Consider the following 26033-nt stretch of genomic DNA (forward strand, 5'->3'; position numbering starts at 1 on the left):
GCGAGTATTTTGTGACGACAAAGCAGCGTCTTGCATCTTCAGCAAGTTAACAGTGCTCGAGAGTCCCACACTCACAATTCAGCAGAGCGAGCGCGGTCAGCTAAATCAAGGCGCAATCGGCTCTTGCTTCGCGATTGTTGTGTCGTTACATGGCCTACACTGATGACATGTTCACTGACATTCAAAACAGCTCTCTCGAGACTGCATGCAGGTCCAACAGCCATGCACGTGCCGCCGCTCTGCACTTCAGTATTAAACGGGCTCACCGCGTAACGGGAAAGCCCTTTGATTAAACCGGTGCATTTTTACGGTCACCGGTCACCCGCTTGTACAAAATGGTCATCCGTCTAAACAATTGGGCGACCCGCTTGCTCGAACGAGTGACCCGTTTGCCCAAACAAGTTATCCAATTGACCCAACGGGTGACCCGTTTGACAAACGAGTGACCAGTACGGCTAAACTGCTTGCGGTACCAACCTCTTTACTTTCATATAGGAGCCGAGCTCTAAATAGACGATGGAAATCTCGTCAATACGTAATGGTTTTCAGTATTATCCCAGGGGGATAAGTACTCAAATTCGGGGGACTGAAGGGACTATAGCGATAATCGAAAGCGACGACAACATGGGAAGAAATTGAATAAACAGGGGGATAATTGAAATACACTACTGTGGATAATATTTGTAGACTCCTACATACCTGTAGCCTTCCAAGGCAGCAATCTGCTCAGCACGGTGGGTCCAGTCAATGGCGTCTTCACTCTTGTCAAGCCATTTGTTGAGTTCAAGCCTGTTGCCTTCAACTAGGTCGCTCAGCACGATGTGTTTGAATCGACTGGAGGCCAAAAGCGCAGCCAGGAGGATCGGGCCACTGCCCACATCCAACAGAGTCTCACCCTGAGCCAGATCTATAGAAAGCAGACCAACGTTTTATACTGCTTCATTGTCAACAAATTCAGGCATAGGATTTTTCTGCCAAATTTTCAAAAAGCATCACAGTTCACAAACAAGCCGTTGTTCGTTTTCTCAATGAATGTGTCCACTTAAACCTGGTGAGATACGAAATGCATCGCCAAATACAGAATGAAGGTCGCAAAGAGACATATGTTAAAGTTACCTTAATGAAGGCCGTGTGAATCGGGAATCAGTAGGCGGTCCGCTGACAGGGCTATAACGCGGCTGCTGACTGGAGACTCTAGAGTTTCGATTTGCAAAGGGTAAAAGTGAAATCATGGGGATACTTTGTAATTCAATGCCCTTCATCTTTTGCGGCTCCTGCTAAAGCTAACTAATGCGGAGCTTCGTTGGACTTGGCAGGTTCGGACTTATGGGTCAGGGCTGGGGGCGGGTAGTCTATGGTGACTGCGAACGGGGTCTGCAAGGAACCCGTTCCCAGTCACCTTACACCATATCCCGTTCCCAGTCATCATACACCATATACGTTACGGGCGAAACTTTTCTCAGATTTGTTTTGTTAACTTACTGTTTGTTATGTCACTAAAACAAATATTTTCTTTCAGCAAAAGCTCGTGTAAGTCGATATTTTGTTAAGAAATAGGGTACCTCGGGGGCCTTAGGGTAAAGCTGTCAGCACCACCTCGTCCCGTCCCGCCCCCCCCCCCCCCCCCCCCCCCCCCCCCCCCACTAAATCCGCCCATGGCACGCGTACGTTATCGCAATGTCTTCGAGATAATATAGGTTCAGTACTAAATTTTCGGTGTTACCTAAACAAGAGAAACACGGGCCACAGTTTGAACACGTGTGCTGTATGAGCGTTCGACGGACATTTAAGCTCCAATACTTAAAAGAACAGTCCCAGCCGAACGCTTGCACAGCACGAGTGTTCAAAGCGCCCCGCTTAAATTTTTTTTTGCGATACGGCGAAATTTTAGCATTGCGCCTTTGCAGGTGTTAGTTTTCGCGTGGTGGCGAAAATAGCTAGTGGAGAGGCGGAGACGCTTAGAGCGTTTAAAACGCTCGACGCTTTCTGTACCTCCTCGCACCATATAACGGAAACCGGCGCATGATACACAGACCCATATAAAGCGGTGGAATTCACCCTGAAGTTTAGGCACATAGGTACAAACCGTTTAAGAACCTTTTTATTCCATTAGAGCGTTTTCTCTACAGCCATGCCTCGTTAACATAGACCCCGCTAATATGAACACGGCGCCTTATGTAAGAAATTTGTGGGGACCAATTTTTCGGTATGCAACTCTGTCCCTGTTGAAATGGAAACCCGCACTGTGAAGTATAGTGTTCCCGAGAAGTGTGGTGGGAAAAGCGGCGGTGTCCTAGAATGGCCAGCGTGAAGACGGATGGCGTTGAAATCCGCAAGGGCGAGAAAGGGTACAGCAGTCGAATTACATAGAAGAATCAAAGTCGAACACGCTTGGCGAAGCTGAGAGGCAAGGTGAGAGAGGCAATGTGATAGGAGCAAGGCAAGGCGATAGGAATGGACGACGTCAGGTGAGAAGCGGAAGCGGTCAGAGATCATAGCGTCTGTCAAACATAAACGAACGGAGCTTTCTGCTTAACTAAACAAATAATTTGGGAATTCAAAAGTGTGACACCTTTTGAATCTGGCGGTTTGTGCGAATGGAGCCGAAAAAAACCTTGCCATTGGTCTCGCCAAAGGTCATGCAATTATGAAAGGGTCGACAAGTGGATGTGCCTGGCAACATCCTGCTCAAGCCTTTGCAGACAACGAGCACCGAATTTCGAACAACTAGAGGAAGCCGTAGATATCTTGTTGTTGAATATGCCTTTTATGGGCGATGCTGTGAGGGGCAAGATGCTAGAAGACAAGAACAAACAGTTTTGCGCCACATTGGGCAAACATATAATTTTGATTCTTTTTTTAAACATGGTGTTAGAAGGCTTTTTTATGTCTGAGCTGTTCCTCTAAAACTTCTTGTTTTCTAAATTTCGTTGTAGTCGTTCTTATGCAATTCAGTATCGAAAGTAAAACACCGGTATCTTTCAATTGACAATATTTTAATATCCATAATTTGCGCAACTTCACGCAGGAATTCAGCACTTCATCTACTCGAGAGGGTGGCTCAACGAGCTAAATAACGCAAGCCCTGGAATTTCAAGCCACTGCATTCACTTATTGAATCTTAAGGGCCTGTGAGGACATTACATAAGGGGGTATCATTCATATTATACATTTGGAAAACATTCACAAAAATAAATACATTCAGGAAAAGGTTGATAAACGATTAACAACATAAAAGTGCAATTGAAGACTTGATTTAAAGGCGTTTGGATCTACGATGGTGACGATGGAGGACGGGAGGCTGTTCCAGACATTGATAGCTTGTGGAAGAAAAGATTGGTTGACGGAGTTTGTTGAACCAGAGATCCTTTTGATGGTACAGGCATTGTTTAGGCGAGATGATGTTCGATCGAGAGGTGATAATAATGCTGTTTTAAGGTCAAGACAGTCATAATAGATTTTGTGAAGGAGGCAGAGCTGAGAGACGTTCCTACGAAGCTGCAAAGAGGAAAGGGTTAGTCGACTTTTTAGGGAAGAGACACTGATCGAGTTATCGTACCTGGAGAGGATGAAACGAGTGGCCCTGTTTTAAATCACTTCCAGATGACTGATAAGGTAGCCTTGGTGGGGGTTCCAGATGGAGGCAGCATATTCTAATTTAGGTCGGATAAGTGTGTCGTAGGCCAGTTTGCGGACAGTTGGAGGAGCAGGTCGAAGGTTACGTCGGAGTACTCCCAGGGTCCTGAAGGTGTCTGCGGAAATCGCTTCAATGTGATTATTGCTTGAAAGGTCTGATGTTAATTTTACTCCGAGATATTTTTACGAAGGAACGGTCTCAATGAAATCGGATCCTAAGTAATATTGGTAGGACAAAACCGTTTTTTTTAGTGAAACAGATTAGTTTACATATAGATTTGTTTAATGGCATCAGCCACTGTTCGCACCATTAAATAATTTTCCTACATTTACAATATTCACTCTAGTGTGCTGTATTTGGGTGAATACGCTCTGACCTTCATACATGGCACTACAATGTACTAGTGCAGATCACTGCACCTTTCTCGAGTTTTTGATTTTGCAAATTTAATCTATTAATCACTCACCAAATCAATTATATAAGTTATATTTTGTTTTTCTCATCAGACACAAATGTAGGATGTGGTAAATATCATAGCCCTTTTTTTATATAGTCCTCGCATTGGCACAGGCAACAAAATATGTGATTCAGCTCCAAGCTAGTTCCGAATGTAGCGCCCATCACCGTGTCTGCCGCAGAGGCAACTAAGGAAAGCAGATATTTTGGAATTAGTAAACTCTACCGGAACGCAGAAGATGAAAGAATTCCGTTATGATGGAGATTCCTCGTGAACGGCCAGAAACAGAAAGCGCATCGAGTGATATAGAAGACGAAACAAATTAACGCGCGCGTTCGGCATTGACGTCGAAAACCCAGAACTCGCTTGTTCACCTTGTGCTAAAAGTAGAGGGTCGCTTAATGTTTAAGCACATTATATGGCTGGCGGGTTTAACTCGAACCTACAGGAGCAAGATTTAGAGAGCAGACAACGTTATGTAGGAAAGAAATGCATGAAAGGTATTTAACAAACTTTTAATGCTGTATTTTTTGTTGGGATTTTTCCGCAGGCAAGCGCACAAAATGGACACCAGTTTTCATGCAAGGTTTAGCAATTATCCCCGTTCAAAGTAAGAGGAGACATGTTACAGCCGAACGCAGACGCAGTTTTTGCGTAAAAGCTTTCGTCACTGAAATGCGAAACCGGAAATGGTAGGGTGTCAACCATCGCAATAAAGTCCTGGGTTATCGGCTCTTTTCTTTTTTTATTAGGCGCAATTTTTTCTTTTTTTCTCTGAAGAAATGAAAAGTTTTGTTTGGTACGTATTTTGACCCTACCAGTTTTTCAGTTTCTTTTCGGTAATATCTGCGGCATCTCTATTTAATCCAAAATTGTATACGGTCATTGTTTTTCTTGTTTTTTTGTCAGCACTGGGACATTATTTACATATACTTCCGTTTAGCACCGCGCTGTTATCGAGGACTAGGCGACTGCGATGTGGAAGGTGTCAGCCCGGCACCTCTGAAAGAAGGACTTCAGTTTAACGATACCGGTGTATTTTAAATAGAATTGGTTCAACCTTTAATAAACAATAAATACGCACGCACAAGTACACCTTGTGTCGATAATTCTTCGATACGGTACCTGGGGCGAACAGAAGGAAGAATCTTTTTTCACGGGTAACTTAGATAGCAAATATTTTACATATTTCTAATAAAATCACATATGCTGTTTGCTTTATTATATATATTGAGGCCCGCGTTTTATTTTCTGTCTATCTCAGTCATCTTATGAAACGACTTGTCACCATTCACCACAACCTTTCGGCACTTCCATGTGTTTGATTCCCAAACTGAAAACCTGTCGGTCTGACGTACTACACAAGCAAAAGCTAACAAATCAGTCTAATCCCCGCAAAAAACATATCCGGTAACATATTTCAGAGCACTGCCTATAATGCGGGAATCATGTAATTGCTTCTGATGAAACGGAGTATACCGTCATATACTGAAAACTTGTGGAAAACGTTTCAAACCCCATTCGTAAAGACTGGGAAGTTGCAACACAAAGCCCGTTTGCAAAAAATGCAAAAACAAAATCCACACTCAAAATAATGTTTAGTTTTATACCATAGCTGCCTGTATACTGGTAATGCTTGCCTAATCGCCAGTTACCGCAACTATCACTACAAGGGTGCGTTACTTTTCCTTACAAGAAAGAAAGTTTGAACGATGTGAACGACGTAATCAAGCCTCTCTCGTGCGTTTTTCTATTTTTGGTGCTGTTTTGGAAATTCTGCGTAGCAACTGTAGGTCCCATTTAGGCCATTCTTTACCACGCTTTTTGCTGCGTTTTAGACAGGGTCAAAAAATTAGGTGACTGTGTTCTAGTTTCCCGAGAAACCAAGCTCCATCCGGAATCACAAAAAAGTGACTGAAGTCATTTTTGAGGAAAGTCATCGTAACAAGTTCTACCTCCTGCTATTCATGAGTATAGAGAAAGTACTTCTCGACGGATATTAAGAAAGGCCTCTCTAGACAGGCCTTCCTTGATGCCAGTTTGAGTGAAGCTTCAGCATCCTGCCGAGGCTTCACTCAAAGCCAGGCTTGGTTCGGGCCTCCCTGTTGCCAAGCTGGATCAACCCATGTTCCCTTCCACGGCCTCTTTTGCTGCTGCTTCACCGGCTGAAATTCCCAGCTTTCTTTCGCGCACCTCGAGGTGGAGACGGGTGCTTTGACGATAGGCGCAGTAAATCCTTGCGAAACGGAAGCCCGCCACAACTAACACCTTTCGCACTGCTTAGGGGGCTTCGTGGCGGTTGTAACCCCAAAAATCCCTGTCGGTTGGATTTGTACTTTACCTTCTGCTGTTCGCCTAGTGCTTGGCGTCAGCAATAAAAATGTTCAATGTTGTCCCTGTTTGGACATAGCAAATGTTTGCTAGCGCGTCAACCTGGCTATAATTTGTGTTGGGTCATATCTGCCCTTCACTACATTTATCCTCTATTGGAAACACGTGCTGCTGTTCACCTACAATGAAATATTCGTTAGGAAAGTACTGGAATCACATACGCTGAGGTAGTGACAGTTCGCAGCGGCCAGCTAAAGTCTTTATTGTTTAGGATGGTGGCGCACCTGGTGGTGATAATGTGAAGCAGGCGCGACGGCGCCAAAGCCTGGGGAAGCCAGAAAGTGGGCAGGCATTATCAGTGTAAAGGAGACTATGGCTGAATCATCCTCATGCTAAAGCAAGACGACTCGGAATATAGCTTACAACTTGAAGGGAAAGGGCATCACAGGGTCACAGAACAAATATCCCCCTCCCCCCCCCCCCCTCAAGAAAAAAAAAAATCTATATCTTGCGTTGCAACATTGACCTTTTTAACTTAAAACCGAATTTTTTATAGCTAATTACGACCTGTATGAAACATCTATGATGCGCTTCTACACATTCTCACTTTTTACACTCATTCTGATAAAATAAAAAGTAATATGCGAAAAAAAAGCACGTTTTGAAACCCATTGCTTTTATGCGGTAAACCTTGGCGATTTTATGTGCGTGGCATGTAGCTTCGATAACGTCTCCCCAAATTCGCTCTAAATGTGTAGCATAAAATTTATAAACCTTCTTTGACATCACGTGACAGTGTGACGCAGTAGTGATACGTCAAGTCAGTTGACTTGATTACGCAGCATTGTAAAGTCACTTAACACCATGATTTCACGAGACACCGTGACATTACTGTGCAACCTGACGTGAACTGCTGTAATTAATTGGTTACATTAAGTCAGATAATTTAATTAAGCGATTAAAAAATTGGGGTAGATGGTGACGCTCTATAATGGGTCATAGTAACGTCACTTGACATTAGGGCATCAAGCGACAACGTGACGCCACATTGTCACGTTAAGTGACCTAACGCCACGTCTCGTGCGTACGTGGCGTCATGTTTGGTGTCAAGCTGTCAAGCGACAGCAAGACATCAAATCGTCGCGAAAATCGATACTGACGGCTGAAAATTGTCGCGTGGGCTGCTAGCCAAGTAGAATAAACATAAAAAAACGCAGCTAGAGTCCATAGTGACGTTACAATTTATTGTCCCGTTTGGGACGCTTCAGCGACGTCACGTTCACACCTAACTGTCGTAAACGTCATACAGGACGTACTGGCAACGTCGACCGCTGATGTTTTGTTGAACGTTGAGGACATATTTAAATTACGTTCCATTTTTGTCCTGTCATTGACGCCCTGGTGATGTCATGCCACAACCTTTGTTTTGTGTTTTTTTTAGCTTTTCCAGCTCCATCTACAGCCGCAGAATCACGTATAATACGCATTCACTGTCAAAAGCTTAATTATAGCTGTGGTCAAGGTGACACTGCTCAAGATACGCAAGCAAAACTTAATTTTTGAGAGCTTGAGAAATTTATTTATTTATACATTAATTTATTTATTTCAATATACTATTAATTGCACATGGTATTACGCTAGGAAGGTCGTATACAAAACTCAATGTGCACTGAAGGAAAATAAATAATATGAAGGCATGTTGGCAATATCATTCTTTTTACATGTGTTTGTTATAGTTTTGGTTTGTTTAAAATATTGTTATGGTTTTAATTTGCGAAGTCAAGCCAATGGAAGTGAAGCCCATGGCGTCTAGAACGGATCGAATTGTGTCGTTCTTGTTTTTTGCACGCGCTTTGTCGTCTTGCCTAGGTCCCGGGACGCGCCACAGGCGCGTCGCCACACTATCCCCTCTCCAGGTCATTTCAGGCATGCATCATTTCCTAGGAGCATGCATACTGCTCCGCGACCACCTGGCATTGCTTTAAGGTTCGGCAATTTCTCTTCGTGTTTTGTTACCTCACTTGCGCACAACCAGAAAATTCGCATCCACATCACAGTTCATCCACAACACCAACTTTCAGCACATCAGCACATTAGCGCTTTCGGTAGACCGGTTCGCAGTCTTGTTACGTGACTCTCAAAACAGATCTTGCTTTCTTTGGCACTGATAACGTACCCCAACGAAAATCGCACGGCGGCACACATTATATGGGAGCACAATTTCACTGCACACTTGCGCATTTTTGAACACTACTCTAAAAAATAAAATGCCCTGCAATGACGAAATCTGGTAGATACTGTCAACAGTTCCAACCGTTGAATGGTCCAGATGATCGCGGTCCAAAAAGCGTTCAAGTCTAGCCTGCTCCTTCGTGTCGTCAAAAAAAAAAAAAAAGCCGGCGTCAACGCGGCGAGAGAGAGAGGGGGAAGGCAGGCAGAGGACATGCCAGTGGCATCTCCATAGAGCCCCATGCAATGCGTCGGGAAAATGGGCAAGAAGAGGGCCAGAGAAAGGTGGGAGAAGATAGTGGCGACGAACAATCGACAAGCGTTAGTTCCGGTGCACGGAACCCAAAATATCCGGGTTCCGGGTTACCAAAATATTTCACTGAATTCTCCGTTGGCCCAGACACAACAGCTCTGGGTATCACCCGGTCCAGCTTTTTTCCGAAAGTCAGTCACTAGGACCGGCCTTCACGTTTACGGGGTCTACGAGGTAGGCTGCTATGTTGCCGTGCTTTCTTCCAGTCTGCATACAGTGGAAGTGCTACGATTCGATTTCTCTTTAATGCTGTCCAGACTGAGTCGCTCATGTAGCCCCTATGAAGAAGTCGGTGATCGCCAAAAACGCCGTCGTGTTCAGTCACGGCTCGCGGAGCTTTTTCAAGGCCATGACGCTTCACACGCTGAATCGTATTACTGCTCGGATCAAGGTGCCTGTGAGGATATGAATGACGCCCGCCAGAAAAGAAGGGGCAGTGCAGATAATGCCGCGTCAAGTCCAGTCTTCGATCAAGGCCCGTCAGACGCCTCCGACGATCCCAGTCAAAAACGCCCAGCGGACGGGATCCAACTTCTCAAACCATTCCCGTGCACGCAGCGAGAGTACCAGCCACTTGCAGAGGGGTGGGTAAAGCACGCGCGTCAGCGGATTAATCAGAAGCAAAACAAGGTAAGCGCTAGAACATTCCGCGCAGCGGGTCACCGTCCCTTGTTCATTTCTTTACGTGAATTTGTTTGTTCTATATACCTCTGGCTACCACATCCAGGGACGTCATTTGGCGGCGCTTTATAGTGCATCTCGTCTCTGAAAATGCTACAATAAACAGATCGTACCAAACCTGTGTTTTAGTTACTTTCTTCGTACTTGCATGAGAGCAACTTGCCTTTGCAATAATACTCAAAAAGTAAGTCTTTGTTTTTTTGAGTGTGTGGGCGGGGGAGAAGGGGGGGGGGGGGAGGTGGACACAACGTTTTCCCCACAACGCCTAGCGAACAAAATTTGGAATGGTTTCTCGACGTTCTATAAACGTCGTCGGTAGTCCGGATGTCGTAAACACACGTATCATAAACGTCGAAGGAGGACGCAACGGCCCACTGAGACGTGCATGTGACGTGTGACAAACGTCATTGGGAACGTTTTCACAACCTTCTGTGCACCTTTTCTCGCGGACATTTAAAGGTTTCATCGACGTCGAAGGAAGGTAACATCTGTGCCTTCGACGTTGTACGACATCACGTTACAGAAGTCTTCGACGTTCTTTCGACGTTTTCTTGACGTGTATGTGCTGCCTGGGTGGTCTTACGTTTTCATAGCGTCGTCACTCAACGGTCAACGCCAGACGTGCCACTTTGACTATACTCCATTGGTGCCATTAATCATAAGGAGGGTAAGTAAAAAACCGCTGGAGTGGCGTTGGCGCTCTTCAAGCAAAGCCGGCATGGCCACATTAGGATGGCCGCGCAAGATGCCCATAAGTGGGTGCGCACCGCCATCTTGCAAGGGGGAGAAAGCACGACGCCTGTTCGCGCGTTAGGTGCGCACGTTCGCCATCTTCATAGCTATGTTCTATTAGGCGTAACGACGTACGGCGTTGATACAAAAAGCATACTTAGCTTGTGCTGTACATACTGCTGTACATAAAGAACTAAAGTCATGCTTCATACCCTAACATTCCGTGATATAAGCGGCTTCCGCTTCAGCAAGACTTTATAGCTCACCTTCCCGCGTTGCTTAAAGACCATGCACCGAATATTCCGCGACAAACGAGCTGACGGTTTTTTAACTTCATGAACCCGCCGTCTTATGAACCTCTCGCCTTGGCGCCCCACGTCGCAAAAACAAATGGACCATGTTCTCTCTCAACGTCGCGGTGCGGTCGCAGCACGCCAACAGACAACGGTCACGACGCAATAAACGCTCTTTGCTAACTTGACATCTACATGCAGCGTGCGCGCACATATATTAACACACAAAACAGCCAACACATTTACATGTTCCCCACTCGGTAAGCTTACTAGGTGCAACTCTGGAACGTAGAACAATTCGCAGTCTAAATGCGAAATTCCATTTACCTGATCGAAATATATCATGAAGTTCTTTACGGAAAGCAGAAACTTCTCCTTTGAAATGGCCATACATCTCCATAAACGCCCGTGGGGGAAAGTTTTCTTTGTAAGCAGCCCTCACGGCTTGGGAGTCCATAGTTCCCAAAACTTTTGAACTGTAACTTCTGAAAACGAACACTTATAAGGTTAAGATACACCCTTCTCGACTTCATAGCGGCATTCATTGATTTGAATATTCGGAATAAAATCCTCATCTCTTTCTTTAACAAACTTTCGTGATCATAGCCATGCATACTTTTCCCGTCTTCCCCATCCAGTCTAGCACCAAGTGTGTACGCAAAAAGTCGTCAAAAGACAGGAGATGTCAGTAGAAAAGTTGATTCTGACATAAGCCTCCACAAATAACGTGTATAACCTTAGACCAGTCTAGGCATGTTCATACTGGTCTCAAATATACACGTACCGGCCACCTCCAAAGTTATACCGATCGCCGGTACAGGCTACCTTTCACCCGCTATCCGATATCGGCCGCCGACATGGGCTTACGTGTCGCCAGTTAAAAAAATGTAGCCGACGCTGGTACTGCATTATCGGCGACCCTTGATATAGACAGGCGACCGGTGTCCACGTACCGGTACTATAAGAAAGTTTTAGGGAACCGTTTTTGCACATCCCATACGGTACGGTTTGCACATCCCATACGGTACCATAGAAGAGTCGAATATGCGCAGCTGGTACCCGAGGGCTCATCGAACCGTATCGGAACTGCGAGAACGGTTCCCTAAAACTTCCTCACATCCCGTACTAGCGGCCGATAACAACGCAGCGGTGGGCTGAACTTGCGGTCCTTTATGCAATACGGGTATACCGGTATACCATTTTAAAATTTCATCGGAATTCCCTCCGCGGATATCTCCCGTTAAATGTTTGTTTGCATGGACTCTTAAGAGTTCCAAAATGCATAAGGTAACAGAACGAATGTATAGACATGGTACACAAGGAACACACACCTGTAGTTTGCAACAAAAATATCACTACCTCTCCAAAATGTCAAAGTATAGGTGGGAGTTTTGATTTCCCGTTTTTTCCATACGAGGTAAAAATACCGTACTTATATAGGCTCACAGATGTTCGTATTTTCAAAAATCTAGATTCAAAAAGATTTCGAGAAGAATCCAGGTTGTGTGTATAATGTTCCGGCAAAAATATGTTCCAGTAAATAAACAATTTAATTCTCGATTTGCTATTTCTAACTTATTATCTGAACTCCACCGCAATTATGTTACAGCAAAGAGTCGAATGTTACTGTCGGAAGGTAAGCTTGCGGTAGTATTGTATATTCTTTTTATTTGTAGAGTACATACGTGTGTAAAGTTTTAACATGTTTTTCATCAGAAATTTCGATAAATTCACAGAAAACTCGTCGTTGAAATTGACATATAACGTTAGCTATTAGCCGCTCGGCGCTCCCGACCGGACGGGTGTTTTCAAAAAGAAATACACGTGCGTGGAAAGTATATAGCGAACGTCTCTATACCCTGGCAACTCTTCAATTGTTTTGATATTCTGCAGCATACTAAAGATTACAGCAAGAAGAGCGTGATTATATTTACAGAACGTACGCCTCGACCAAAACGGGGGAGACAAGAATTAGACAGAATTTTGCGCGGTGTACCTGTCCAATGCCATCATTATTACAATAACAACGTAATTTATAGGATTTGGCTTGATTTCAATTGAATTGAATCGAATATTTGTATGATACTGGAGGCTTGTGAACAAACCTGTCGCAAGAAAAACTTGACGCAGGCACAAGCTCCCCCGCATTGACATTTGTGCAGCACAACCAAAAGAGGAATCTACATGGAGTCGAATTTCCGTGGCAAAAAACAAAACTTATGAATAGAATTAGCAAGAAGTGGAAGAAACAGCAACATTCAGTGAAATATTTAGCATGAGTAATTAAATTAAAGTCAAACAGATTGGTATATCAACGCTTGAAATAAATATGAAAAAAACATAGCGCCGCCCACGGGTTACTAAACGCCTCAATCTGACATACACTTTTTTATGTAACAGAAGTTGTGTGGGATTTGAAAGAGCCCTTTTGCCTTCTAATATTATATCCTGCAGTTTGATATTGTCGGCGTTTATTATATTTAGTAGTCTGTGCAGTTTCTTTTAAAGCGTATCTTGCACATTTTGCTTTAATGTTGATAAGCCCAAACTTTTCTTTGTCAATTCTAGATTACTACTTAAGCTGCTTTACCTGGCAACGACATGCGAATAGTTGAACCTGCTTGCTTTTAGGCTACTGCTTTCAAAGATTTAAGCCGGTACGCATAGGTGTCAGAGATCTCTTTATAGTTATTCATAAAATGATTGTACAAATAATGGTCATGTATGCGTAATGAGAACAAGTTTCGTTGCCGGTCCAGCATGCCCATAGCATATATTAATCTAACAGACCATTCTTTAATAATATTTATATACTCTTTTTGTAGGGAACACAACAAGAATAACAATAAGATAGCCTCCATAAAAGACGAACCTTCTGTAGGTGGCAAACATCTATACTAACCTTAGTTGTTTGAGGTGGCGCTACAGGGCAAGAGAAGAACCGAACTTCATATTTTGTAATTTTTATATTACAAACATTAATCTTTAACCTGCATGAATTTGTCGTTGTAAGTTTTTAGTTGTCTAAATTAAGCAGAGTCACGGAAAGGCAACTAATGGCGGCCGAATCCACCATCCCGTGAGCACGCCACATGCTGTCGCGTGCTCACGGGACGTGTCTTCTTGAGTTAATAATATAATGCAAGCTAAACAAAAAGGAAAGTCAAGGATAGACATGAAGCGTTCATTATTTTTGTACCTACATCAACCCCCTCCTACAACTTTCTTCTTTAGATCACTTCAAAACAATATTATCGGATGCTCCGATGAAGGGTTCTCGCAGACCTCCAGGCTATCTACTTAATTCTTTAGGTGTAGCTAGCCCGTCAGATTGCAAGGTTACCAAGATTCCTTCAGTGCACTTCGCGTCTCCTTGCGGACAAATGGCACAAGACGATTTTGATTGTGCATTCTGATCTGACGGTAACCATGTTGCACCTCGGTGTTTGCCTCTACACAGTAACTTATTGGCCCTTTAGAGTGGTACAGTTCGCTTACAGAAATAAACAAAAATTAAGTGTTCTTACCTTGGCTTATGTGAAAAATGCGTAAAACGGCGACTCTCAAATTTCATGGCAGCAGTAGTAACTTTCAGCACATTCCTCAGGGCAATCGTTTTCGAAAACATGCTGTACGTGGTAATTTCTAAAATCAAATATATAGTTTTTTCAGTAAATTCTAGCAGATCTCATAAATATAGTTATTACGTCTGTAATCGTCTCAACACAAAAGACCAGAACACTGGCAGAACATAGCAGTAGGTTTCATTATCCTTCACAATTAATCGATACAAGAAATAATTATTAATTAAATAATTAATTTCCCTCTCTCTCAATATGAAGGTTAACAGGGGAACAGAGCAGCAACCATACAACATGACGAGCTCCAGATGCAACGTGGCAATTGTCAAAAAAGGGAGACTGCTGAAGACATTCTACTCGTATGCAGATTTTTTTTTAATTAAAACACATCTTTAAAAGGGTTGACCTTTTACTTCAGTCTTCACTACAAGATTAGTGGATTCAAATAATCTTATATTCTCAGGATAGCTGTCGAGAGCAGCAAAAGTAACTAGAATATGTTACATTCAGGCCTATAAACAAGCGGAATAATGACGCTGTCACTAAAGAATTTAAAAAAAAATTACAACTCTAAAACTAGTAAAAGAACCAATATTTCTTGGAGTTTGGTTTCATAAAGATCTCACGTGGAATGCACATGCCAGTCAACCGCAAACGTTACCACCCCGAGCTAGTAAATGTATACGTAACGAATAACTATCTTAATTCCGCTCTGGCTAAAAAAAAATTATTGCATGATTCCTTGTTCTATTCCCACCTTTCTCATGACATTGTGGTTTGTGGCACCACAACGACGGGAAACTATCAACTGTCGGTGTTACAGAATAAACTTCTACGTATTTATGCTGACTATCACGAAAACATACAGCACTTTCAATGTGAGCCGTATTATGTAATACACAATATGCTGAAAGCGGACTAGGTTTTAATATTTTTCATGTGCAAAATGCGTTCATAAAAATAAGCTCTAAGTAGGGTTCAGTAAAATTAGGGACGACAAAGTGTACTCTTTAAGGCATACGAAAAGTCCAATGCCTAGGATTCGAGCGAATTGTGACATGCAAACCTAAACTACCAAATAACCGGTCTTCTTGATATCATGGAATGAGAATGTAATTAGTCAAACTGTTTGCTAAATATAAAACTAATGTGAAACGTGTTCTCATAAGTAAAATAGGGCTTTCAAACGTTGATAGGTTCGGAATGAGGCATTATATTGAGTAATTGTATACAACCTGCGAAGACTCTCGTTATGTTGCTGAGTTTAAGCCGTGCGCGAAATAGAATGTGTTGCTGAGTTTGAGACGTTGCCTGTTATTTTTATGTCTTCGAAATATGTTGGTAAATTTCCCGCTACATATTGCGGGAATATTTCCTACATAAATTTAGCGGGGAAAGTCTCGCTTAATTTAGTGGGAAATTTAACGAACATTTTTCGCTAAATGGGAGGAGAACAGGAGAGAAGGAGCGACGGTTACGGAGGGGGAGGAGAGGCATACCTTCCCCTCCGCATTCTTCACTCCTCCTCCTCAAAAGCTACGCTGTAATTCTTCCTTACAGAGAATTGTAAACATCTTTCATTTTTTTTTTACCCTCTTGTTCTATTGTGTCCTCTTGTTGCGGGGTTTTGTCGCTTCTAAAGATTGTATCGAAGGCGTTTGAGGCCACATATATAAGGACTCTTCGAAATAAACTTCGTAGTTGAATTTAAGATGTTGCTTCTGCTTTTTTGTCGTTCTTTGCGTTTTCCTTTTCCTACCCATGTCTAGGGTTTTCCATCACGCTCAATTCTGAACTTTGTCTTTTGCATCCTAGGGTAGTATGGAATAATAATACGATTTAAACTGAGCTCGGATATTTTGTTTGAACCTTGCCGATAAATGGTCTTCTGGAGATATTGTACTTTTTACTTTCGCTTTGTAATCAAAAAGCAGCTGAACGTAGAGCCTAGGTTCGTTAAAGTCATTTGCGAATCAGGATCATGTCACTTGGTTCATTTTATAGGTGCATAATTTGATTTCGAACGCCGAAATCTATTTTCAATGATGATCTGCTAATCATGTGATACCATCAGAAGCAGGAAACTGCCGGCTGCAACATTTAGCACAGTTCTGTTGCTTTGGATTACCCCCACTAACTATATTTTCGGAATAACCGGCATTTATTCTTTCCGGTATGCTATCTAGTATCCCAAGATTCATAATAGTTCTTGTAAAATCAGCAAGTGAAAATAATGTCGAGACCAACATTCAGGTATACCCACGCTTCTCATTTCCGTGACGTCTGGAGAAGGCAGCCTTACAGGTCGAGCGGGCAGTCTAAAAATGGATTGTGCCGAACATTTGTTTGGTGCTGCTGCGACGGTGCTGGAGCGAGCCTTCAAAGTACTCTTTTGACTGCATGAAATTGTTTTTAATCTGATGGAAAGAAAGTCTACAGTCCAAAGAGTGAACCACTGACTTCGCCTGGCGTCACTTTTTTTCATTGTTGCCAGTGCAGACTTTCACTTTGACAACCGCGGAGAGGAATAACGTTTGAATTTCAATATCTTCGCGAAAAAAACATATTTTCCCAATATTTGGAGTACTATTTCAACGATATTCGTTGGATTTTCAGAAAATTTCGAGCACATCAGGGACTACGCAAGAAACTACGGAAAACCCCTTTAAGATAACACTACCCGCTGCATCAGAAATCAAGATAGATAACAAGGGTCTCTTTGTCGTCTCAAAATACTTTCGGACAACGAGTTAGCCCATGGCTGGTAAGCAGCAGTTAACAACACTTCGATGCCTTTTGCGTCCGCCACTTCTTTCAGCTTTTTGCTTTGCAATTTCCAGTCACTCTCTTCATTGATGTCTTTGATGTTCCAAAATCTCGTTCCCTAAGTGAACTGACTTAGCCTGTGTCCTTCCGGCCAGTCTTGTCGGCTGCTTTTCGTGTATATTTTCAATGACAACGAGGAATACGCACCAGTGTGCGTCCTTATATGACCCCATGATATTAGGTTGTTTAAGAACGTTTAGTTCCCAGTATACTCTGCGAGGTATTATAATGCGAGGGTGCAAACAGAATACTACTGCTGAATCTTATAAATGCGAAGCTGCTTCTGTTGTGCCGACGCCATACTAGTTTTCACTACCAATTTCACCCTCATGAAAGCCAGCGCAGTTCGTCTCTTTCAAAACCACAATATGGATGTGTTCAGACAGTGCTCAAAGTTAACGAATTGTGTTGATTTTATTCTGTGTAGTGCAAGATGTAAATTGGGAGGTTTTTTCAGGCTTTTCTTTAAACTTTGGGAATCATTCTGGCTTGATTAACTTGATAATGTCGATTTTGCTTGGGACTCGCATACTGAGCACAATATTAACGAACTAGAAGGAATTCAAAACAAAGTATTACGATTTGTTCTGAACTAGTGTAACAAAAAAAAATCAATTTCAGAGTTTTATGCCCATACCGGTCGGCCCTTTTTAGAGGAATGTAGAAACACCGGACGACTGAATTAAGTTCCTTCTTAATCTGATAAAAGGTAACTATAGTTTGGAACATTCAAACTACTTTTTTTATTATTTTGCGCCGGATAATAACGTGCGGAACAAGTTTTTATAAATACATTTTTTTCACGTTCTGATCATGAATTGTAACTCGCTTCCCTGAACAGTTGACTCTTCATATTGGGTGTCCTATTGAACCATATAAAACCTGTTAAACCTTATACCTATTGAACGAGCTGCAAAAATGATGATATTTAACTAAAATATTACGGAGGGCTAGTTGGATACTTGACCTTCGCGCTATTTATTTCGAAGATGATATTTAAGCTTGTTAAATACATGATTGTGAATTTTTTCCCTTCGGCATTGTGATCTTTTTGTTAGGTTTAGTACACGTACAAAAGGATAAAGCCGGGTTTGCCGACGCTTTGTTCAGAATCCTGTTTGGTTTACAAAAGTGTGGCGTTGTGCACCAATTATGGTCACACTGGTACCCCACTTTTGTATTTATTTTTAAAGCGATAGCCTTCCTTGGCTTGCTCCTCTCTCTCCCCCCCCCCCCCCCCCCCGTTTCCCCGATTTCGTTGACTTTTCTGGCTTCTGTGCTAAATATAGGCTAAATTTAGCGGAAAAATTGACACCACGTGACATGTGTCACAATTCAATTTCCTTCCCTTAATTGACGAGCAAATTTATGGTACCCAACCTGACGTCACGAGACCCACAAAAAAAAGTACGTCCCCCCTAAATTGAGCGAAAAAATTGACGTCACGTGAGGTATGCACCAATTCAGTTTCCCCGCTAAAGTTCATGAGTATAAAGATCGTACTTTTTTTGTTTCCTGCTAAGCAGAATCATAGGTCTTTTACTCCTTTGTTTGTTTTGTGTAAATCTGTGTCACGTCCATAATTGTAAGCGTTAAGCTAGATAGCGGCATCTGCAGATTCTTCATCAAATGTTTCCGGCTTTTTGAGTTCCTTATGGAGGTGTTTTTCTCGGATCATTTCCAGTATGGCTCGAAGCAATTGCATGGTTTGTTCACGCTGCAGCAGCTGCGTACGAATGAGCTGCCTGTAAAGTAACATTTCACTTTACTCGGTCACGGCCACTTAACAGGGAGTTTTTCAAAATTTATCTAATGAACGTCAATATCGTACAGCGTGTTGATATTTACTGTGCGTCTTTGTACCAGCTCTTCAAGAGCCAATTGGAGGACCCAGTGGCTCAGCAAACCTAGTTTCGTGTTATCGTACTGACCACGACCAAATCGGCTGTCGTCGTGGCTTCGGAGGCTTGTCCAGTGACAAAAAGAGGTATATTCTGAACGGCATTCCTCCTAAAGCGAGTTTTGTTTTTTCCTGCCCGCTTGAAACAAACAGAGAAAATGGAAACCAATCGCGAGGATGGCCGAGGAGGTGTCTAACTTGGCATTCTAATCGTCGTTTTTTAGGGGCGAAGCTCCTTAGGGGCTAGCCATGTCCGTATGTCCGTCCGATGTCCGGCGTCGGGTGCTCGTACTCACGAGCACGTGAGCACGTGCTTCCGTGCTCGTGTAGGGCGAAAAAAAAAACGCATCTCCACGTGGTGAATGATGTTGATTGGGACAAACCTCTGGTGGTGCTTGTCTGCGTAGACGCTGAGCCGCAGTATGACGAGCATTTTGTTCGTTTTCATCCATGTCACGCTGCGGCCAAATGCTCAAATGCGTATATAACCACGTTCCATACCACACGTTCTCTTTCTGACATGGATGAAAACGAACGAAAAGTTCGGCATGCTGCGGCTCAGCGTCTACGCAGACAAGCACCACCAGAGCTTCGCCCCAATCAACATCATTCACCACGTGGAGATGCGTTTTTTTTTTTTTTTTTTTTTGTAGTTTGCTTGCGCGGTTTTAGTCACACCAACGAAAAATATATTGTACGTAACGCATGATACGAGGGTGAGCCATAGCGTATTTATTATTGCCTTATGTCGAAGAAAGCAGAAAATCGATTTGTCAAGTTCGTCAGTGCGCCGAAAGTTATCCTTCACCCCCGCACAACACTCAGAAATGAAAAGATGACGACGAACAGGTAAGACTGACCTTCTAACGGGAAGGTTCTATATCTCGTTTCACTTTATGTCCGAGCGCGGACGATGTTATGAGCCGAAGGGTCAGTCAAACAGCGCAAAAAGCGCAACGTCATGGCGAGCTCTCTGCGCTTGATAGGACTAGCCGGCGGAGGAGCCCGCACAGAGAGACGGCGAATACCGGCTGGTCCTATCAACTACAGAGAGCACGCCATGACGTTGTGCCTCTTTCGCTGTTTGATTGGCCCTTCGGCTCATAACATCTGACGCTCTCGGACATAAGCTGAAACGAAGTATAGGTCAAGGTTCAAACAACTCATGCATAAATGGTCTCCTTAAAAAAAAAAAAAGCGGTCGCGTGAGCATATTAATTTAACAAGACCATTAACCGTTGGCACCGAGTGACGAGCGCCTTGCTAGGCCTTCCGACCCACTCTGCTAGGCTTTCCTACCGACATGAGTGGCCGCTGCAGTTGTTTGGAATGTCATAGTTGCTTTCGGAGTCCGTGAAATGAGCGGTCTGCTCCGAGAATTGTGTGTTTGAGTACGTTTTTCCTTTTTCTTTTTTTTTTTTTTTTTTTTTTTTGCTGCTTGAAGTCGGGAAGCGCGCAAAGAGCATGCAGAAGCGTGCATTTCGGTTTTCACGGCGAAGTATCCGAGCGGTGTTGGCAGCCATAAAGCTATCGTAGGATTCCATCGCAACGTACATAGAATTTATAATCATTTCTCTTGGCAAATACAGATTTTATAGGTCTCGTCGTAAACACGTTTTGCATGATTGCAAAAAAAAAAAAAACACTTAGCGAACAGTTCTTGCTGCTGAGCGCTAAAGCACACACTCAAGCAAAGCAAAGCGGAGAAAACACCTCGCCTCCTCACGTGATACTTGCCGTATCACCATTGAGCCATCACAGCGCTCCAATCGGCCCCTTTCGAGGCTAATAACTGCCCTTAAAGAGCAATACAACCATAGCAATTTCAATCAAATTAAAAAAAAAGACACCGAACATTATTGAGACTATAAAGAGTAAACAATATATTTCCTCTACGTTTGAGTACAATAATTAAGACTTGTATGACTCGACAATGAAATGTGCAGCAGGCTCAGGGTGAAATCTAATGTATGCAGTTACAATGTGCGTTATTTTATATGCGTTAATACAGCACCCCAAGTGCTAAGCATATTTTAACATTTGTGTTAAAATACGCTGAGCACTCCAGTATTGCATAACCGCACTTGTGATTATTGGGTTGAGTTGACTAAGCCAAAAATGTCTATACCAACCAAGGTTATAGCTCATTTATGTATCTAATGAGTTTGCTAGACAAGCATTTCATAAACAAAAAAAGATACCGTGAACACAGAGTGAATTGGTGTATGAGTGTAACGAGAACACTGGAAATAGTAAAGTTTCAACAAAGCAAGAGCCGAAATTCACTCACATTGCTCGCATTCGGGGAATCGGTGCTAGTGCGTGCTCGCCAGTCTGGTTGTTTGCGTTCGGATAAACTGCTCTATAGAGGATGCATCTGTTCAACAACTTTATTGCGCAGAAACGCCAGCTGTGCAAACGCACGAGACAAATGCCTAACGCGGCGCTTGAAAACGGCGTGGTGGCTCAGCTTTGTAATCTTTCATATACAGGACCATCGAGGCAGCACGTTTTTTTTCTCCCTCGCTGGCTTTTTACGCTGGCGTTTATGCCGCCGTTTTTAGACCTGCGCTCGCATCTGTGTTTATGAACACAAAATTTACACTTTTAAAGTTGTCTAACCCGAATCGAATCGTAGAAGCGTAAAGCGATCGTAGTCCTGGGTTGCGATGCTGCGATACCGGAGAAGTTCGTAAGCTTCACTCATCGCCACCCAGCCACCACGAGTCAATCACACACATTGTTCACTGGCGTGACCTCCAAATTTAATTATGATTTTTTCCTATGAATACACAATTTCCGAGGTTAATGTAGGATTTCCAAAGCTGGTAAAAGAAGCTTTGAAGAAATTAGACATTTTCATTTCAACCTGATTTTTCGACCCGCAACTCAACTAAAGGTACACTGGAAGAAAAAAAAACGTTTTTGTTGAATGGCATAGATGGGACACGTTTTTCTTTTACATAATGTTTCCACGAATATACGTTGTTTTCGCGCAAAATTAACGCCGTTAGACGCAATTTAGGTCGAGGTCACAGCCGGCTATAAGCCCCGTCTACAAAAAAGTGACCCCGCACATTGCTACTTGGCTGGCTTTTCTGCAAGAGCGAACAGGCAAACAAGCGTGGTGTCTACCTTTCTCATCATCCAGTGTGTCTAGTTTCGAAGGCTAACACCGCCTGCTACGTCTACGAGCAGACGAGCCGCAGCTACCGGCATTGTCTGCTATTTCACCACCGCCTATCGTCGCCAGCAATGTCGTGAGACGTGGACACGAAAGCTGCGCGTCGGCGTTCCTTTTTTTGCTATTCATCCCCCATCTAAAAACTCCTATAGGCTGAGAAGACGCGACCATGAAAGTGGCGTTCTAGCGTCCCGTCATGCACTAGCCACGGTCCAATACAAGCGTCTGTTGGCGTTTATCAATATGTGTAGTAAGCTACCGAAAGAGCAACAAAAAAGTCAATAAAAAGAAATACGCAGTCTTTCTTGATTTACTTTTCTTGTTATTTTCTTCGAAAGGCATCGGCCAGCAAGGTGACAGAGCGTTATGACGTACAACTAAAACGTGACGTAAAAACATTTGCTTTGGAAGGCCAGGTGCACTGCAAAACTTCAAAGCTTGTCTTTGGAAGCGCAGTGAGGGGAACATACCTAGACAAACTTGATACGAACAGAAACGCCCGATTTCACCCAACCAAATGGCTCGCAAATTCTTGCCTATGTAGGTTTGTTTTTTTTTGGTATTAAAAAGCATGATCGAAATCACGACGGTTGCACAATTCACAGAGCAACGGGGCCGTTTCTACGGGAAGCAACATGCAGCAACTTTATTCAGCATAAACACGGACAGAGAAAGAAATCAAGCGAGATCGAACAGACTAGTTGATCTGGAGGCTAGGCTTAGGCCAGTATCGCTACGAGAACAAGCATCCGCACAGCGCTTCCGAAGGTACGTACTTGCGGCAGTTGTTTGCTGAAAGCTACCTCCGGTTGAGATACTCCTCTGAACCCCTCTATGAACTCAAAACCACTCGCTTTTGTACAAACTGGCGAGCTCAATGAGCTTCGCTCACTAAGGACTCCGCAGACGCTGGCAGCCATGTCTTTTCACGTTTCAAACCAAAGTGGGAAAATCAATATCGAAATACATTTGAAATCAATAATGACTCCAGCTCAATTATTTGCTACCCATACAAAAAATAGCCCATTAAAATACTATTACGGCACGGAGATATAAATTTACAACAAACCTTTCACGCGTCACTCATCTCTCCAGTCAATGAAAGATGTAAGCAACTTGTAAGCACGGAGGGTGGGGGGATTAGTGGGTTGCGACATAGAAGCTGGACTAATAATCACGTGCCTACCGAAGTTCTGCCACCTGGGGAAACTGAGGTAATACGCTCAGACTAGCTCGTTGCACGAAATCGTCGTGGCCCGCATGCTTGTGCAGGGGGAAGGACTCCAGCACACGCGGCAAGGGACAGGGATCTGAACGGAAATCTACAAAAGGCCATCCCAAATTACCTGAGCAACTCCCACCATGAGAAGAACACACAGAAACTACTGAAAATAAACCTAGCAACAGCACAAGTTGTCGCCCGAGGCCTCGCTGAAGAGCCAATAGCGGAATCTGTCCTAGAATGGGTACATGTCTACACCGATGGCTCGGTGCGTCACAGTTGTGAATCATCTACAGAAGCAATCTTCACCCCAGAGCTTAATGTGGCCAGATAAAGACAACTCAATTTTCATACCTCCTCCACAACCGCTGAACTAGCCGCTCTTTGGCTTGGCCTTGAAGCACTTGACGACATCTCCAACTGCGAAAAGGCAGCCCTTCTAACGGACTCCAGAGCGGCTCTGATGCTACTCAGCAACCTAGGCGACGCCCCCCAATCTGCACGGTACGTTGCACACACAGCAAGAAACTTGGAAACAAAAGGCTGTCAATTAGCATTCAATGGCTTCCCTCACACGTTGGCATCACAGGTAAGGAGACAACCAATCGTCTTGCAGCAGAAGCGCACCACCCTAATGTGCAAGCACTCTATGTATCAAAACTCCACATGGCCAGACAACTTATACAGAAAGAAACAAAGCGACAACATCCTGACCCCCCAGTCTCTGACGGAAAACCACCCGCATGTGTGCCCCCAGAGCTTTCACGAGTCAGCGCCTACATTCTGCACAGACTTCGCACTGGGTGTGCCTTCACTACAAAGGCAATTCATCGTCTGGGCCCGAAAATCAACCCAAACTGCTCAAGCTGTGACGTTCCCGTGGACCTAGAATCCCTCATCTAGGTGTGCCTAAATCTAGCCGACGCGAGAAAGTCTCTCCTCGATGGATAACAACTCGCAGGAGTTGCCCACACGACAACTGAAGCCATTCCTTTTTCTCCCAGGCCCAGTAAGAGATGCCAATAAAACATTCGCCTTAATAATGCCATTCTTAGAAGATGCTGACCTAATAGGCCGCCTCTAAGGAATGGTACGCCCTGAGCCAGTAAACCGTCAATTCTTTTAGGTAGTTCAAACTACCTCCATCCCCTATCTCACTTTTCTCTGCTTTCTCTTTCCTACTTCCTTCTTTTGGTCCTTTATCCCTAACCCGTTCCTGCCCCGGAACTGATTTTCCCCCCACACAAGGTATGACCAACATGTACCGGGATTTCTCTCTTTTCGCTCACCACTAATACTAATAAACCTAGCACCTGTAAGGGCGAGAAAAACAACAGTCTCGTCGAGGCACACATAAAAATGACAGAAGCGTGGAAAGAAGAAACGAGCGGAATTGTGGCTGCCTCCGCAGACACCGCCTCGTCAGTTGAACCGATTACTTTCAAAACTTCAGAGGAAATCTTCATATCTATAGGCATAAACGCAATCAAGAGCCTCCGTGCTCGCACCTTAATGAAGGGGGAAAACTCGCAGCAGTCCGCCTGGCCCTCGAGACGGCCCTCGCACTGTCACAACTACAACCTGTACATCTCGCGGACTTCACAGATTCTCAGGAAGTGGTCAAGGAGTTCAAGAAATTAAGAAGCCCCAGCGTGAGAGTAAACAACATAAAAAAACTTGCCTCTCAGCTACTAGCAAGAGGCAGATCTACTAAAATAGCCTAGGTTCAGGCGCATGCAGGAATCCCCGGCAATGAGAACGCGCATCGAGTGGCCCGCGCGTCCCGTCTCCGTGCCCGTGACCACGAAGATGCGCCTTCAGTTTAATACCACGACAACGGCTATGCTCCAGTCTGCGATGGGACACCGCCTAGCCGAGCACGAGAGAGAAAACTGCAGCTATGAAGGCTACAAACGAGGAATGCTTTCTTCTTATAGCTTTCTTCAATTGGCAAGTATACTGCTGCAAGTAACAATATGGGGAGAGCAATTCGTCTGCTGTACTTGCGAAGGAGTCGTGATGACGTCAGAACGGCGATGAGCTGTGATTGGCTTTGATTGAAACGATAGTGGGTATAGCACAATGCTAGATGCCTTAAGTTATAGCCGCTATACTTTTCAATCAGCTGATAAAAGTTCGGCGTTTCGACATCATCGCAACCCCTGTGCAAGAAACATACCAACTTTCTAATGTTACTTGTATTTAAATGCTGTGCAGCTCCAGCTCTGACTTTCCGCTGAGAATCGCAGTATCGGTAAAGAATTATATGAAATCTCATGCGCGAGGCCGCAAGCCTGAACCGAGGCTGAGCCCTCAACTTCCCATCCGGCAGAAATGCTGTCACACCGGGTGCGCGTGGATACATCTAGTAGGAATAAGTCACAGCTGCGGTAAAGACTAGGTGTGCTACAGTCAGAGGCAAAGCCGATGAATCCAAAAGAGCGTGCGTTTCGGCTCTTTACTTGCGCTTTACGTGGGTGAAAGGAGGAATTTTTTCCAGCTGCTGTTTGCAGGCAAAGTTCCACTTTTCCCAGGAATGAGTCATAGGATGGTGTCCTTTTTGTTTTTCATGTGCGAAGATAGTTTAATATTTTTTCCTGTAGCCTGGTTGGCACCATGATCCCTGTTTGTGTACGAGTGTTCTTCT

General features: G+C 43.8%; 1 protein-coding gene across 1 annotated transcript in view; it reads right to left on the bottom strand.

Moving 5' to 3' along the window:
- The window catches only part of LOC115313199 (indolethylamine N-methyltransferase-like), a 54711-nt gene extending 40410 nt beyond the window's left edge, over positions 1 to 14301 (bottom strand). The window contains exons 1-3 of the mRNA XM_040221927.3: positions 14201 to 14301; positions 11001 to 11158; positions 700 to 907 (exon numbers count right to left, since the gene is read on the bottom strand). Of these exons, the coding sequence (XP_040077861.3) occupies positions 700 to 907; positions 11001 to 11158; positions 14201 to 14301 (467 nt within the window). The remainder of the gene's footprint in view (positions 1 to 699; positions 908 to 11000; positions 11159 to 14200) is intronic.
- Between the last annotated feature and the right edge of the window lie 11732 nt (positions 14302 to 26033).

Source organism: Ixodes scapularis, unplaced genomic scaffold, assembly GCF_016920785.2.
Source record: "Ixodes scapularis isolate PalLabHiFi unplaced genomic scaffold, ASM1692078v2 PGA_scaffold2__306_contigs__length_199485367, whole genome shotgun sequence".
In the NCBI taxonomy this organism is placed as follows: Eukaryota; Metazoa; Arthropoda; class Arachnida; order Ixodida; family Ixodidae; genus Ixodes; species Ixodes scapularis.